Here is a 15,545-nt window from a genome sequence, read left to right as displayed (position 1 = left end):
GGCATGAAACAACAACCGAAAAATAACGGGGTGCCAGGCACTGTGTATCGCAAAACTATTACGATCCAATAGTTGGTCTTGAAAATGAACCCTTTCAATGTATGTATTAAGCTGTAGTTGCATGTAAGTACCAGCACCTCTGGCAAAAAAAAAAAAAAATCACACTTTTTTTATATTTATGATCTTATTAGATATTTATTACAATCACACATAAAACCACAGAACATCAGCTTATTCATAGTTTCATTTATTTAGGACATTTCAATCCTATTCTTCTTTCAGGATTTTCCTTTTCCCTTATCCTTGTCTTTCCCCTTGTCTTTTCCTTTCCCCTTTTCCTTGTCCTTTCCTTTTCCCTTTTCTTTCTTCTTGTCTTTGCCCTTTAACCAGCCATAAGAGAAACACATTTTTAATGCCAAGACAAACAGATTTATGTACAGCTTAAATTGGGGAGAAAAAGTGCGGTCTTACCTTTCCTCCCTCCTGTGAAAGGTTAAAAAAATGCCTCAAGATTACAACACATTCCAGTAGTACACCAAAACACCATCAAGTGCAGAGAAGGAAAATTATTGGTGACTTACTCCTCCGGATTCAGAGTCTTCAGAACTAGAAGACGCCGACTCGTCTTTATCCTTCTTCTTCTTGTGCTGAGAAAAACAAACTTTATAACAACAGTCTTTCATTCTACCTGATGATTATGAAAAAGGAAAAGAGACTCACCTCGGCTAGATCAGAGAAAAAGAAAAAAATATATTTTGTTAAAATTAGACAACGTAAACTGGAAATAAAATACACTAATCTGTAAAGCTGAATTTGCTGTAGTAGAAGTTTTAGAAGACTATTCCAAGGTGTGTAGAATGGTCAGATAGCTATACATAATGTACCGTACAACACAGTAATATACTATGCAGAAATGGTTGCATTAAAAATGTTCACAGGTCTAAAATTTTTAGAATTGAAAACAGTGATACTAAAAGCAACTGTCATATTCACACCTAGTTTTTAAAAAAAGAAGAGAAAACTAGACCAATGGCATAAAAATCAAACTTACAATCACTCATTTTGTCTTCTTGGTGGAGGCTAAAGGAATGTAACGAGAAAGGAAAAAAAAAGAAACAAAGTCAGAAATGTAAAGCACTCCTATTAAGCATTTTTAATAATCGACCCAAGCATACCAGGCTCAGAGATGAAAGCGCTTGTGCTTGAAGCCGGTGTCGCCTCTATATTTATAAACCAGCGGTTGACGGGGAAAATGTGGGAGTGTTTTTGTCGCTCTGCCTACTTACTAAATGTGACAGTTGAAAGTCACATAAGGCAAGCGTGATATAGATCAGCTCAAAAGTAAAAATGTGTGACCTTTAAGAATGCTGCCGGGCTTGGCAGGACATCAGGAAAAAATAAATGCACATTTTTATGTTGCATGCAACACCTTAACAATGCTTTTATTAGGGTAGTCCAGGTTATCAACACTTAATTGAGTGACAATCTTTGGAGAATAGAAGGGACATAGAAGTTAATCAAATTTACAGCCGTAGAAAGTTGCCTATTTCTAAAGTAAACAGCAAGCATTAATAATAATAATAATAATAATAATAATTTTATTTGTAATGCACTTCACATAAAAAAAGGATGGACCCTAAATTCAAAGTATGTTTAAGAAGAGAATCGAGCATCTTTGTCTGTAGAGGTGTTTGCTTCAAGGGTGCAATCAGAAATGTTTTTAAATATTCATTGTTTCATTAATATATATATATATATATATTTATATATATATATATATATATTTTTTTTTTTTTTTCTGCAAGCTTGAATAATTGCTTTTTGACTTTTTGTCTGCAAGCTTGAATAATTGCTTTTTGACTTTTTTTTAACCTACTTCATGTTGTCGGACAGGTTCTTTTGAGGATTTCCTGATTTTACCTGTAAGACAATAATCCGGCGTTGGCATGGCAAGTGAAATTCAACAAAAAAACAAAAAACTAAGGCTAATCTAAGTTAATTCACCAGTAGCTGATTGCTAGTGGCGCAACGTAAAACCGCATTCTGCTTTTGTTACATCAGAATATCTTGGCATTAGAAAAGATTAGCAACATCAACTTGGTTTCCTGCAAGCTTAAACTGTCACTCAATAAAGGTACAAATAAATTTGGTGAAATAATAATTCAGGAAACGATGGCAAACAAGTTCAAAACTAGCAAAGAAAAGTAAAACAAGATATAAACATATTAAAGAGAAATGAAATAAAACGGTTTCTTCCTAAACCAACAACTACAAAAGAATATCCATGACTTTCTACAATGTTTTTTTTTTTCAGACGTTACCAGTCATCACCAGCTCTAAGTTACTGTGAACAATATTTAGAGAACACCTTGGATACACCTGTCACTATCTTCAGGTATTCGCACAAAGCAGATCTGAAAGGTGACAACCAGGGTTGATCGCCTATTTAATGCTCATCAACAAACGTAAGGCTGAACACTGACGGGACTTCATTCCCGACACACCCAAATTACTACAAGCGGCCTTTGTTTGCAGAGCTGCGCGTGAGATTAAGATAATGTCTGAATCCTTTTTTAGAAATTTTGCATCTCTTCTAACTGCGCCAAAGTTACTTTGTTGTTTTGTGAACTCGTAATTCTTTGAAGGTAACTAGCAATGAACGTGTGTCTTCTCCTTTCACACATGCTGAAACTTGATTTCACTGCCAATATCACTATTATCGTTCAACTGCTAGTCGAGTGGGCGGTGCCCTTTCATAAATAGGAGCTACAAGGTTAGAACACAGGTTTGACTACACGAGGTTTACCTTGTGGTTTCAATTTTGAGTGAGGTGGTATTTTCCATTGCTTGCAAGAAAACGTTGGACACAGACTCTCAGTTGAAGTGAAAATAAACTTTGATTAGGCCATTCTAACACATGAATATGGGTTGAGGTAACCCTTTCCGTTGTTGCTTTGGCTGTAAGTTTAGACTTGTTGCCCTTCTGGAAGATGAATGTCCTTCCCGCTGGTCTCCACTCTTCAGCAAGACAAGGATGAGCTGCAAAAGACTTAAGTCTCCATTGCGCGATGCTGCTGCCACCATGTTTCAAATTTGGAACAATGCATTTAAGGAGCAGTGTTTGTTGCACACCCCAAATAACTTGTTACATGTGGGCAGTCAGTTTCTGATCTTATCTGATCAGAGCACCTTCTTTTGCATGTTTATTATCGGTAATGGCAAACTGCAAGCAAGACCTCTGATATATTTTATTCAAAAATAACTTTTTTTTCCTCTCAAGTTCCTGCTGGCCTGTAAGCAGCTTCTCTGATTACTGCTCGCCTTGCTATGCACTACTTTGTTCTGTTATATACAGTCGAAATAAATGCTCTGAAGATTATAGTTGTAACATCACAGCATCTATAAAAGGTTGAGGGGCATGAATATTTTTGCAAGGCACTGTAAACCCAAAAGCAAACTAAGGAGCAGAGTTCCCTGCCACGAGACCTTGTGCAAGGTGAAAATGAATGAGTTTCACAACCGATTTGTTTTTATTATTCTGTCTTTACTATTATTTCACAACAGCATCAGCGTCAGTATTTCTGCAGCCTGTTGTTACTAGTTCCTCTGCTCTGAGGAGAGCAGTCACACCTTCACAGAACTGTGTTACATAATTTGTTACATTGATATTATTGAATAGCTAAGGACCGCTTTTAGTTAGAAAGTTTTTTATTTTTTATCACATATGTGTTTTATTGTATTTTTGAAAAGGTGGTACGTATGTTTATTGTGATTTGTGTTATTTGAATTCAGCTTAAATCATTCTGAGATTTTTTTTGGTCTTAGAAATGTATTCCACAAGAACACTTTATTTAGTTACTCCTCTGGATCATCGTCAAGCGCAGAGCACACTAAATTACTTTAAACTTGCTGCCATTAGACTTTAACATTCATGCCTTTGCTCTAAAAAAATGAAACCAGTGTGACTGATGTGAGCATTTTATTTACAGAGTTAGAAATGAATGAGACAAGCTTCTTGTTTTGTGGATTATTTAATGAGAGATGCAATACAATTATACATTCATTACTGTGACAAAAAGTTGACTTTTTTTAATGATTTGATGTGGCATCGCTTCAGTGGTCTCCCTCAGTTCTGGTCATAGCCATGTCAGTGACCGCCTCCTCTTCCGCCACGTCCTTGACCACCTCCTCCGCCACGTCCTTGACCACCTCCTCCGCCACATCCGTGACCACCTCCTCTCCCTCCATGTCCATGGCCATGTCCTTCTCCTCCATGACCCTTGCCTTTGTCTTTCCCCTTGCCCTTGCCCTTTAATCAGCAATAAAATGAAAGGTTTTCACAAAGAGAGCACAAAGTGATATCGCTTAAATCCAAAGAAGATGAGCTTTTACCTTTCCTCCCTCCTGAAAGACACAATATAGACACATGAATACCAGAACACGGCATCACCATAATCTGTTAAAGATCTAAAATGCAGAAAAGGTCAGGAAAAATAAGGATGACTTACTCCATCAGATCCTGATCCCTCCTCTGGATCTTCCGCCTGTGTAAAAAAAAAAAAAAGAAGTAAAAAATGTCATAAAAGTAAATACAATGATTTCAACCTTGAAGGCTGTAAAAAAAACAAACAAACAAACAAACAAACAAAAAAAAAACTAGCTTACCTGCTCTGGTTTTTCTACTGGTGCTGAAATGGAAAAAAAACATGTGACAAATAATTGTTAATTAAACATGAATTTTCTTCTGGTATGATAGCTTTGTAACTATATGAAAACCAAGCACATTATTTGAAAAGTACTAATCCCAGTTATTTATATATAATGTTTTAGCATTATTGTAAGACGAAATACTAATTGTTGATCCCCTGTTTCATGTGTGTAAGAGCAAACCAAGACAGGAAGAAATAGCCAGTGCATGTAGTTCAGTTTTAGTCCTCTCAAGGTGGCATAGACTGTACACTGGACTGGTAGCGTATTTTTCTTTACTAAAAAACAGCAATCTGTTCATACTTATTTATTTAACAAAATATTACAAAATCAAAATGACTCACGATCACTCATCTTGTCTTGATTAACGTAGAGCAAATGTGTTTTCCTATTGAGAAACAGACAAAAAAATTAGAAGAAGCTTAGCAAAAAAGAAATGACATCTGCAAAAATCTCAATCTTCAAACTCCTTGCAATTATATCTTACAAGCAACCGGTACATACCTGGCCTTGAGATGAAGGGATGTGTGTGTGCCTAAAGCCAAGATTCTGTCTGTATTTATGAGGTGGTTTTTGAGATGACGAATGTGGGTGTGCTTGTGCAGAAATGCCCTCTACTGGTCAAATATGGCTCTCAGACAGTTGCAGAACAGGTAAGATTGCTGTGCGGGTGGGGAAAACAGACGCTCGGTGTTTTGTCAAGTTAAAATACGGTGCTTTTCTAAAACACCCAAAGGCAGGGCGAGTCTTTGTATTTGCTTTTGTTTTCAGAGTTGTTAACTAGCTGTAATTATTGTAAAAGAGCCCCACCTGCAAAAATGATGTAAGTTTCAACCACTCCATATTCACATGATGCATTTGCTTTCATGATTGCAGGTTGTATGTGAATTTATTTAACTTATCATATTCTCACTCAGCTTCGGATTGTTCTAACAACCCAGACAGCTGGTGTGATAGATAAATAAATTAAGTGAAAGGTAGAACGCCAGGGGAGTTGCTTGTTGCATGTATGATCCCTTTGTTTCTCTTTTTTTGCTGTACCCAAATAAATGCAATCAGTGATCACATGACCCTGTAACCTGTGTAGAAGGATTCAGTCCAGGTTTGACCAGTCTACAAATTAAACATGCAGAAAAGTTGTTGTTTTGTGTGGTTTTTCTTTTTTTGCTAACTGAATGAATGAATAAAAACATCTTAAACTGTTAATAATTAATGTGTGAAGATTTATCCCATTTTGGTTTGACACGCCTAGATATAGTAGGTTAGACTTTTGCCAAGACACGATCAAGTGCAGCCCTGAGGAAAGCTTTGAAATAAGGTATCGGTTTCCAAGTTTTAAGTTAATCTGTGAATTCATAGATTTTGTGCAGTACTTAAACTGTGCTCAACATAGCAAAGGGTTCTTTTCATTTGCTAAACATGCAAAAAGCAGCTGGAAACATATTTGGGATGCAACTGACAGAAAATGTTCCTTTTTTCTTTTGGAGCATGTGTGCCACTTCCTGACACAGCATTGCTCTGACCAATAAACTGCATTGCCTGTATCAAAAAGCTCTGCTGGCCAGGTTTTTATTATAGTTGCCTGTTATAGAGTAGTGACCTTTCCTTCTTAAGGGGACAAGGATGTCACAAAAAGCAGGAGTGCGTAGATTTCTGATACGTTGAAAAAAAAGTGCTTATAAATGTGCGATCACATCTAAAAAAAAAAAAAAACAATTTTTTCAATGTGATAGCCTTATTTCTAAATAACATTGGAATTCCCCATTCCAATGTTATTTAGATGTAAAGCTATTCTTAATTTATTTCTGGGTATTCCACCCACCTCCAATCCTCAAGCACAATATTCAGAGGCCTGAAGATGCAACATTCACTTTTTTGGACAATTACATGAAAGCAAATAAGCATCATGGAAATGTTAAGTCATTAAACTGGAAGGGGACAGGTTCCATGTCCCAGAGAATTATGTGTTTTGGTCCAAAATGTGTGTGTCAACCCCAAGCTAAAGCAAAAAATCTTTTGCCTTTTGGAAGAGATTGTCCTTATCCATTGTAAAACAAGTCCTGTGCCTATATGGGCTGAAAGGCCACTCAACAAGGATGAAGCCATTAGTCCAGAAGCAACATAAAAAGAACGATGCAATCTGGGACAAAGACATTGGTTTCTGGAGACATTTTCAACCTGAGAAAACCATCCCAACATTAAAGTACAGGGGTGACAATGGCATGTTTTTTTGGATGCTTTGCTGTAGGAGGAACTGGCGCACGTCGGAATTAACTGTGAAAGCAGCATCTCAAAACATCATCCTGGAAAATAAAGATAGGGCACAAACGACTCATTTCAAATTCAGGTAAATGTTCTCTATATAACATCGCAACACCTCATCTCAAGGCACTTTACAAAGTCAGTTGAATCAAATCAAACAAACAGATTGGTCAAAACGTTTTCTATCCAAGGAAACCCAGTAGATTGCATGGAGTCATTGCCTTGCAGCATTCACTCCTCCTCAAAGAGCGTAGAGCCACAGTGGACAGTTGTCTGCGTTGCTGGCTTTGCAGCAATCCCTCATACTGGACATGTATGTAGCGACAATGGAGAGGAAAACTCCCCTTTAACAAGAAGAAACCTCCAGCAAAATCAGTCTCAGTTTGAATAATCATCTGCCATGACTCTCAACTGTGGGTTTGAGAAGACATAACAGAGAAACAAAAAGAACACATAAGCACTGATTCAGGTATACTATCTGTTATGCTGCATTCATACTAAACACGATTTGAGTATCAAAACGGTGCCTCAACTTGGACACTTGTGCCGAGCGTTTTTTTTTACGCTCTGAGCAAAATGTGGACAGACTAGTCTGAAACACGTTGGGAGAGGCTACCCTGTTTTTACCCTGTTGTTCTCAATTGCAGGGAAATATTTACTGTGGTAAAAGTTTTGATAACTTGCCCGAGATACCAACTTCCTTGCTAATCGTCCTCCAGGCAAGGTCCTTTACTGTCTCTGTAGTGTTTCTAGCTCGACTGATCATAGATAATAGAATGGGCACAAACAACGACGATGAGTCGGTCATCCATAGTTGACTCCCCAGTTTTTCATGGTCCTTTCATTGGAAAATGTGCCCCTACATCACATAGCGGAGTCCTTCTAATTGGTTGACTCACCGCACCAGCTGCAAACCTTCAGATTTTCCAACTCTGCCACTTTGGACGCTCAGACACTTGAAATTACAAAATGCCTTGCACCAGACGACTAAAACACGCCGCAAGACCTCTCGAGACTCCTAGATGTGTGTCCACCATATACTTTGCATGCAAACCAGACACCCCTGCGGCCAGCTGCGACCCCAGCTGCAGAAATGGCACTGGTGCAGCTGTGCAGAAGTTCAAGTGGTCCTTTCTGTTGCTATCCCTCATAAATGATTTGAAAAATAGGCTTTCATTTTTATGGCAAAACTTGTTATCCATACGCTTAAATATCCTACAAAAGCGTTTCTGTGTTGACATTTTGTTTACACTTGTCAAGTTAACGTAAGTTGGTACAGTGATTTTATTTTGAAATTCACCAAAACTTTATCCTGTCTAGCACCCGACATTTCCTGTTTGGCTCGTGATATTCAAGAACTTGATCTGGGGACCACTGCACCATTCAGTCAAAGTTCCCTCTTGAGGATCTTTTTGCAGCACCTCAGTAACCGAACCTGCAACCGCATGCAACTGATGTGAGATGATTTGGGTTCCTTGTGGCCCGGGGTAAACCTAAACAGATATAGCTCAGACTAATCTAAGCCACTGTAACTATAAGGTTTGTCAAAAAAGAAAGTTTTAAGCTTAGTCTTAAAAGTAGACAGGGTGTCTATCTCACAGACTAAAACTGGGAGTTATTGTCCGTAGACTGATAACTAAAAGATCTGCCTCCCATTCTACTCTTAGAGGCTCTAGGAACCACCAATAGACCTGCTGTCTCAGACCAAAGTGCTCTGTTAGGAACATATGGAGTAATCAGGGTCTCTGATGTATGATGAAACTTTTCTTTCCTCTGTATTTTGTTTTGTTCATGTACAGCAGTTTGAATTATGTTGTTACTGAAAAGTGCTCTATAAATAAACTTGCATTGCCTTGATTATTATAAGCTTTATACTGTATGTAAGAATGACACGTTCTGTTCTTGATTTAACAGTATATGAAATATAATCTCATATTGCATTTTGTGGACTTCCTGATAGTAAAGAATTACAATAGTCCAGCCTTGAAGTAACAAATGCATGGACCAGTTTTTCAGCGTCACTCCTGGACAGAATGTTTCTTCTTTTGGCAAAATTCTGGAGGTCAAAAAGGGAAACCCTATAAACCTGTTTAATATGGGATTTAAATGACATGTCCTGGTCATAAATAACACCAAGGTTTTTTTACTTTATCACCAGGAGCCACTTTAATACCATCCAGATTAAGTGATTAATTAAGTAGTTTATTTTTTGAAGACTTGTCGAAAGAGGACAACTTCTGTCTTGTCAGAGTTTAAGGAAATTTAAAGTCATCCAGGTTTTGATGTAATCAAGACATGCCTGCAGTCTAAGTAACTGGTTGAATTTTTCAGGGTTTATGGATATATATAGCTGAGTATCATCAGCATAATACTGGAAATAAATCCCATGCTGTCTGATAATTTTGCCAATCAGAAGCATATATAGTACTGAGAATTGACCCAAGGACAGATCTCTGGTACTCCGCAAGTGACCCTAGAGTTTGAGGAAGATTTATTATTAACATGAAAAAACTGGAATCTGTCAGATAGATAAGATTTAAACCAGCCTAATGCTTATTCCTTAATCCCTACAGTATGTTCATGTCTTTCTAGGAGAATATTGTGATCAACTGTATCAAACGCAGCACTGAGATCTAACAGGACAAGTATAGACACAAGTCCATTATCTGAGGCCATGCAAATATCATTAGTGACCTTCACCAGAGCTGTTTCAGTGCTATGATGAGCTCTGAAGCCTGACTGAAACTCATCAAACAGGTCTTTATTGTGTAAATGTTCACATACTTGATTAGTAGCTACTTTCTCAAGAGTTTTAGATAAGAAACGAAGATTAGATATAGGACTGTAATTTACTCATCTTGATCAAGAGAAGGTTTCTTAATTAAAGGTTTAATTACAGCTACTTCAAAAGCCTGTGGTACATATCCATTTACTAAGGATAGATTAACCATGTCTAAAATGGGGGCATTGATAAAAGGGAATACTTTCTTAAATATCTTGGTTGGGATTGGGTCTAAGTTGAAGGTTTAGATGAAGCTAATATTTTAAACAACTCAGAAAGCTCAACTGGGTCTAAACAGTCCAAACAAAGATGAGGAGGCATCTTTAGATGAAGTTCTAAAGATACATCCAACGCTGTCTTACTTACTGAGAGTAAACATGAATTTCTTTTTTTAGAATCTATTTTATTTATAAAGGATCCCATCAAGTCATTACTGCTGAGAGCTGAGGGAGTGGATGACGTGTGCAGGTTTGGCAACTGTACTAAAAAGAAAGCGAGGATTATTTTTGTTCTCCTCTATTAAAGATGAAAAATGTGTTCCTCTAGCTTTGCAAATGAACAATGACCTGAAGCGTACAGCACAATTAGTTACAAAGTGGTTTAACAAAAACAAAGTCAATGATTAGGAGTAGTAATTGCAACGCCCTGTTCTCAATAACATAGCAAGTTTGCAGGCAGCACTGAAAAGGTGTGTGTCAACAAGATGGCCTACAGACCGACCAGTTCCACCAGTTTGTATTGGCTGCACACAGCTTGGCTCCTCCCACTTGAAGTGATTCAGGAGCAGTTTTTTTCAAGGCCAGCCTGAAAAAGAGCAGGATCAAATTGGGCTGACTCGAGAGTTTTGATGTGAACACATTGCTTTTCAGTGACAGGCCGAGGGTGAAGAGAAATGAGAAGATTTTCTCTGGGAAAGTCCAGAAAAACTGAAGAGCCAATTATAAATGTACTATTTAAAAACCTTGAACCACGCCTAATGGAAAAAAAAAAAGAAAAGAAAAAGGATTTGATCAGCTTTCTATCAGATCTGTAGATTTACAAAGGCTTTTTCTCATTTTACGCACACTGAATAGATACTTCTGTCTTTAAAGTGCCCATCCATTCACCTCATGCGGTATATGGCAGCAACTGTCTGCTGCCTTATAGCAGCCCACAGCTGGGGGATTCAGTGTGAATTACCTATGAAAATAATTTCGCTGTAGTTAAAAAATCTTTTTAGCTATTAAGGTACACTCCTCGCTAACTATGTGACTGAAAACAGCTGAAGGGGAGCAACGGTCTTCTTTGGCAGAGGTGCTCCATCATATATCAGAGCTCTGATTACCCCGTATGTTTCTAACAGAGCACTTCACTCTCAGACTGCAGGTCTGCTGGTGGTTCCTAGAGTCTCTAAAAGTAGAATGGGAGGCAGATCCTTTAGCTATCAGGCTCCTCTCCTGTGGAACCAACTCCCAGTTTTGGTCCGTGAGGCAGACACCCTGTCTACTTTTACGACTAATCTTAAAACGTTCCTATTTGACAAAGCTTATAGTTAGAGTGGCTCATGTTACCCTTAGCTACCTCTATAGTTATGCTGATATAGGCTTAGGCTACTGGAGGACATCGGGGCCTATTTTTCTCACTCTGCTGAGTTCTCCTACTGTTCTCCAATTTGCATTGCTTGTTATTTCATCTTTACCTTTTTGTTCTCTGTCATTTGTTTTTCTTCATAGTAGGTACACCTGCTCTGGCGTTCTGTTAGCTGTGACATCATCCAGGGAAGACAGATCACCCGCTATTACCATCTAATGTAGAACAGATTCCTGGATCAATGTGTGCTTCTGTGCTTTTTTTGTCTCTCTTGTTGTGTCTCTGCTCTGTCTTCCCTAAACCCCAGTCGGACAAAGCAGATGAGCCTGGTTCTGCTGGAGGTTTTTTTCTTCCTGTTAATGGGGAGTTTTCCTTTCCACTGTCGCTTCATGCTTGCTCAGCATGAGGGATTGCTGCAAAGCCATGGACAATGCAGACGACTCTCCCTGTGGCTCTACGCTCCTTCAGGAGTGAATGCTTGTCAAGATTGATGCAATCAACTGGGTTCCCTTGGATAGGAAACTTTTTGACCAATCTAATTCAATTTGACTTTGGAAAGCGCTATATAAATGAAATTGAATTGAATTGAACGGGGGCTGCACAGTGAAGCAGCGGGTAGCCTTGCAGCAAGAAAGTCCTGGGTTCGAGTCAGACCCTGGGTCATTCTGCATGGAGTTTGCATGTTGGGTTCATGCATAGGTTGTCTCCGGGTACTCCAGCTTCCTCCCACAGTCCTCCCACTCTCTAAATTCTCCTTATGTAGAGTGTGTGCGAGAATAGTTGTTTTTCCTGTCTGTCTCTGTGTTGCCCTGCGACAGACGGGCGACCTGTCCAGGGTGTACCCCCGCCTCTCTGGTATGCCTCTCTGGTACTCCTCGCGAACCCCAACATGGATAAGCGTGACGGAAAATGGATGGATGAATTGAATGGAGCTTGTACTTGGGGGATGCCTGAAAGCCCCTTCAGCTGAAACAGAAGCCCCAGCTTGTGGGCTAAATGGCTTGTCTCCTCCTCTCCACTTCTGCCTGCCTCTCTGTCTCTCTGTCTCTCTGTCTCTCTCACACACACAGTGCAAACAGGTGGGTTTTTAACAAAGACTTAAAAGTAAAAAGCGACTGGTCTTTTCTAATATTCAAAGGAAGACAGTTCCAGAGTTTTGTTGCAGCCATGGCAAATGCTCGCTCACCTCTAGTTTTCAGCTGTGATCTTGGCACAACCAAAGTCAGTTGATTTCCTGATCTTGTTGGATGAGCTGGACCGATAAAAGCTTGGAAAGCTAGAGGGGAGCTAACCCATTCAAACGTTTAAAAACCATTATTAATCTTAAAACGAATCCTATAGCTGACTGGAAGCCAAGTGCAGCGAAGCCCATACAGGAGTTATATGCTCTTGCTTTTTCGTGCCTGTAAGTAAACAAGCTGCAGCATTGTGAACTGCCTGCAGGCAATGAACGGAGGCCTGATTGAGCACACAATACAAAGAATTGCTGTAATCCAAACAACATGTAATGATGGCATGAATGGCACGCTCTAGAGCAGCACGAGGAAGGTAAGGCTTCACTTTACTAAGCAAAACGCAACTGGAAAAAGCTAGATTTAACAACTGCGCTTATTTGCTTATCAGATTTAAAAGAGCTGTGATAGTAGCTACTCAACTTGCCCAAGGCAGTGACATCAAATGGATTTCCCTACACAACTTTTTCAGTTTTAGAGTAATTTAGTATTAGACAATTATGTGACATCCAGTCCTTTACTGCCGTGAGACATTCAAACAGAATTAGCAAATTTTATGATTGACAGCGCCAACTGATGCTGTTAAATCCAAAAGCAGTAAAACAACGGAGCTGCCAGGATCAACAGTTAACAAAAGATCAATAAAAATTCTTAAAAGTACCATTTCAGTGCTGAGACGTACCTTAAAACCAGATTGAAATTTTTCTAAAATATCATTTGCTTCCAAACGAATTTGACTTTGCTAAAAGTCTAACTTTTCCAGTATTTAAGACAATTTTTTTTTTAAATTGGCCCATAATTTGTCTAGACTTCAGGATAAAGGATTGCCTTTTTAAGCATTAGCTGGACATCAGCATGTTTAAAAAAGCCTGGGACACAGCCTGTGGACAACGAGGAATTTTCAGTTCCTAATAAAAAAGGCCCAATCACACCTTTATCTTTAAGCAAATTTGGTGGAAGACAATAAAGGATCCTAAATGAAGCCTAGGCAGAAGTTCAATTAAAGAAACTGAATTACTTGCCTCCATCCAATCAGAGGCCCATCCACCTCCGACGCCAGCCAATCAGCTTTGAACCACACCTCCACGAAGCCCAATCAGCATCCTGAGTTCATCTTAAAAGGTCTTCAAATCCACGTCTCAGCCTTCTACCCAGCCAAAGAGCAAGCAGTGGTTGCGCAATGTCTTATTGGGCCTCAGATGATAATTCAGCGTTAATGTTTCCTGCTGAGTGCCAAAGTCTTAAAATATTATATCAATAAAATTCTTCTAATTGTCTTTTCTTTCCGTGTGAGTTTTTCCAGATTGAATTTATTAGATAGATCATCAAAAGACACAGGTTCAAACATCTCAAAAGAGACAGAGTAAGCTGAGTTCATGGAGAAATCAACAATTGAGTCAACGGAGTCTCTAATAGCAGAGATCTTATCTACAATTTATTTTTTTTGGAAAGCTGTCACGCAAGGTTTGCGAAAATGCAGCATTACTAGTTTTTAACAGGATTCACAAGTCTGTTTAAAACATTAAACGGGACTTAGTGTCTGTTACTATTTGTGGATACAGTAAAAGAAAACTCCAAAGGTTCTTTCTGTTTCTCTCACGGTCAGCCGCTACTGAGGGGGATCCACAGCCCACCGTCGAGTTGGAGAGATGAAGAGGAGGGGCAGAGAGGACCAGTCTCCCTGAATGTTTAAGAAACTGGAGAAACCACTGAAACAGAAAACAAAACATAGTTCAAACCACAGCGTCCAAAAAGTAGGGATGTGTGTTCATCGTGGATGAAAAATAAATGACAGCCAAGAGAAGAGAGGAGCAGAGCTGGGCGAGATAAACCAAGTAGGGTTGGTGGAACTGTTGCTTTATTTACACCAGTTCTGTCTGGAGAAATGAGCCAAAATTCAAGCAAATGATTGAGAGGAGCTTGTGGGAGGAAGCTTAAAATCTTTGACTCGAGCCATTTAGTTAAAGGCAATTGTACTGCACACTAAGGAAATGCATGGAGACTTTGGATTTTGAAACAAATGTTTTTTTATGAAATCTGTCATTACCCTAGCATTTAGAAACAAAAACATATTTCCGTGATTCGTACTGACCTAAAAGAGAAAAGGTTTAGTTGGATATAATGTCGGACAGTGTGAGTGAACCGCAGAAACTGGTTCTGGCAGTTGGCAATCATCGTGTTCGCAATAATTACAGATCCTTGAACAGGATTCTCCTCTTTCATCCATCAGGTATTCATTCAAAACCGGGGCTGACAGAAGTCAGTTAGGTGAATAAAACCAGTCAGGCGAACCGTGTGCCTGGAGACAAACCGTTTTGTTGTCTGACGGGTGAAGTTGTTTTCTCTCTTTCGGACACACCCTCTGTCACCTGAGGAAACCATTCCATTTCTGACTTACAAAAGAACCCAAAAACCTCCCAATTCGTGGAGTTCCTGTTAATTTAGCTCAAGTTAGCAAAGCTGCTTATGATGCCAAGGTAGTTAAAGGCAAATATGTCGGTCGCTGTTCAACTGCTGCTTGTAAAACTTTTTTTTTTCTTTTGGCAATGTGGGCTCGCTGTGTGAATAAAAACAAAATGTTTTTGCCAAAGCTGTCGTTACGGAACAGGTTTGTATCTAGCTGGGAATTTCTTCTTCCTCAAACTGTAAATTGATTTACTGATACAATAAAAACATGACTTTGAAATACACAGCACTATTTCTCATGTATAATCTCAAAATGTATTGATGAGTACAGATGGTACACATGCCGTTTGACTGTCATTCTACAGAGCTGTGTTGTACACAGTTACATTGACTTTGTTGCATTTACTTCAGTAACTTCTTTAAATGTACTTGTAGTTATACCACAACAGAGATTTTCTACTTGAGTAATATTATTTTCAAGTTTTGAATGCTACTCTTGCTTGAGTACAGTTTCTGCACATCTAAATTTACTTTACTGAATGAAAAAGAAACAAATGTGCACCAGGCACAGACTCTCTCCTATACTA

The 15,545-nt window shown here is 38.8% G+C and overlaps 1 protein-coding gene and 1 long non-coding RNA gene across 3 annotated transcripts; both read right to left on the bottom strand.

Moving 5' to 3' along the window:
- Positions 1–369: 369 nt before the first annotated feature.
- On the bottom strand, positions 370–1,253 carry LOC105917485. Of its 2 annotated transcripts, XR_002427055.2 has the most exons (6): positions 1,176–1,253; positions 1,052–1,080; positions 721–725; positions 582–647; positions 472–483; positions 370–380 (listed from the first exon to the last, which is right to left on the bottom strand). It is a non-coding gene; the product is annotated as an uncharacterized LOC105917485 (long non-coding RNA). The 2 variants fall into 2 exon arrangements; XR_004933391.1 differs by having other exon boundaries at positions 1,052–1,194.
- A 2,759-nt stretch (positions 1,254–4,012) lies between these two features.
- On the bottom strand, positions 4,013–5,288 carry si:dkey-248g15.3 (holotricin-3). Its single transcript, XM_036151024.1, has 6 exons — positions 5,212–5,288; positions 5,052–5,095; positions 4,666–4,688; positions 4,509–4,544; positions 4,393–4,404; positions 4,013–4,309 (listed from the first exon to the last, which is right to left on the bottom strand). The coding sequence occupies exons 2-6, from the start codon at positions 5,059–5,061 to the stop codon at positions 4,148–4,150; spliced, it is 243 nt and encodes an 80-aa protein (XP_036006917.1). The 5' UTR covers positions 5,062–5,095; positions 5,212–5,288; the 3' UTR covers positions 4,013–4,147.
- Between the last annotated feature and the right edge of the window lie 10,257 nt (positions 5,289–15,545).

This window comes from Fundulus heteroclitus, chromosome 19 (assembly GCF_011125445.2).
Source record: "Fundulus heteroclitus isolate FHET01 chromosome 19, MU-UCD_Fhet_4.1, whole genome shotgun sequence".
In the NCBI taxonomy this organism is placed as follows: Eukaryota; Metazoa; Chordata; class Actinopteri; order Cyprinodontiformes; family Fundulidae; genus Fundulus; species Fundulus heteroclitus.
The sequence above is the reverse complement of the archived record's forward strand: the minus strand, read 5'-3'. Positions and strand labels throughout refer to the sequence as shown.

What these genes read in the sequence shown, in the direction of transcription:
- si:dkey-248g15.3 (XM_036151024.1), bottom strand. An exon ending in CAGTAGAAAAACCAGAGCAG is followed by an intron (nt 4,545 to 4,665) that starts GTAAGCTAGTTT and finishes TTTTTTACACAG; the next exon opens with GCGGAAGATCCAGAGGAGGG.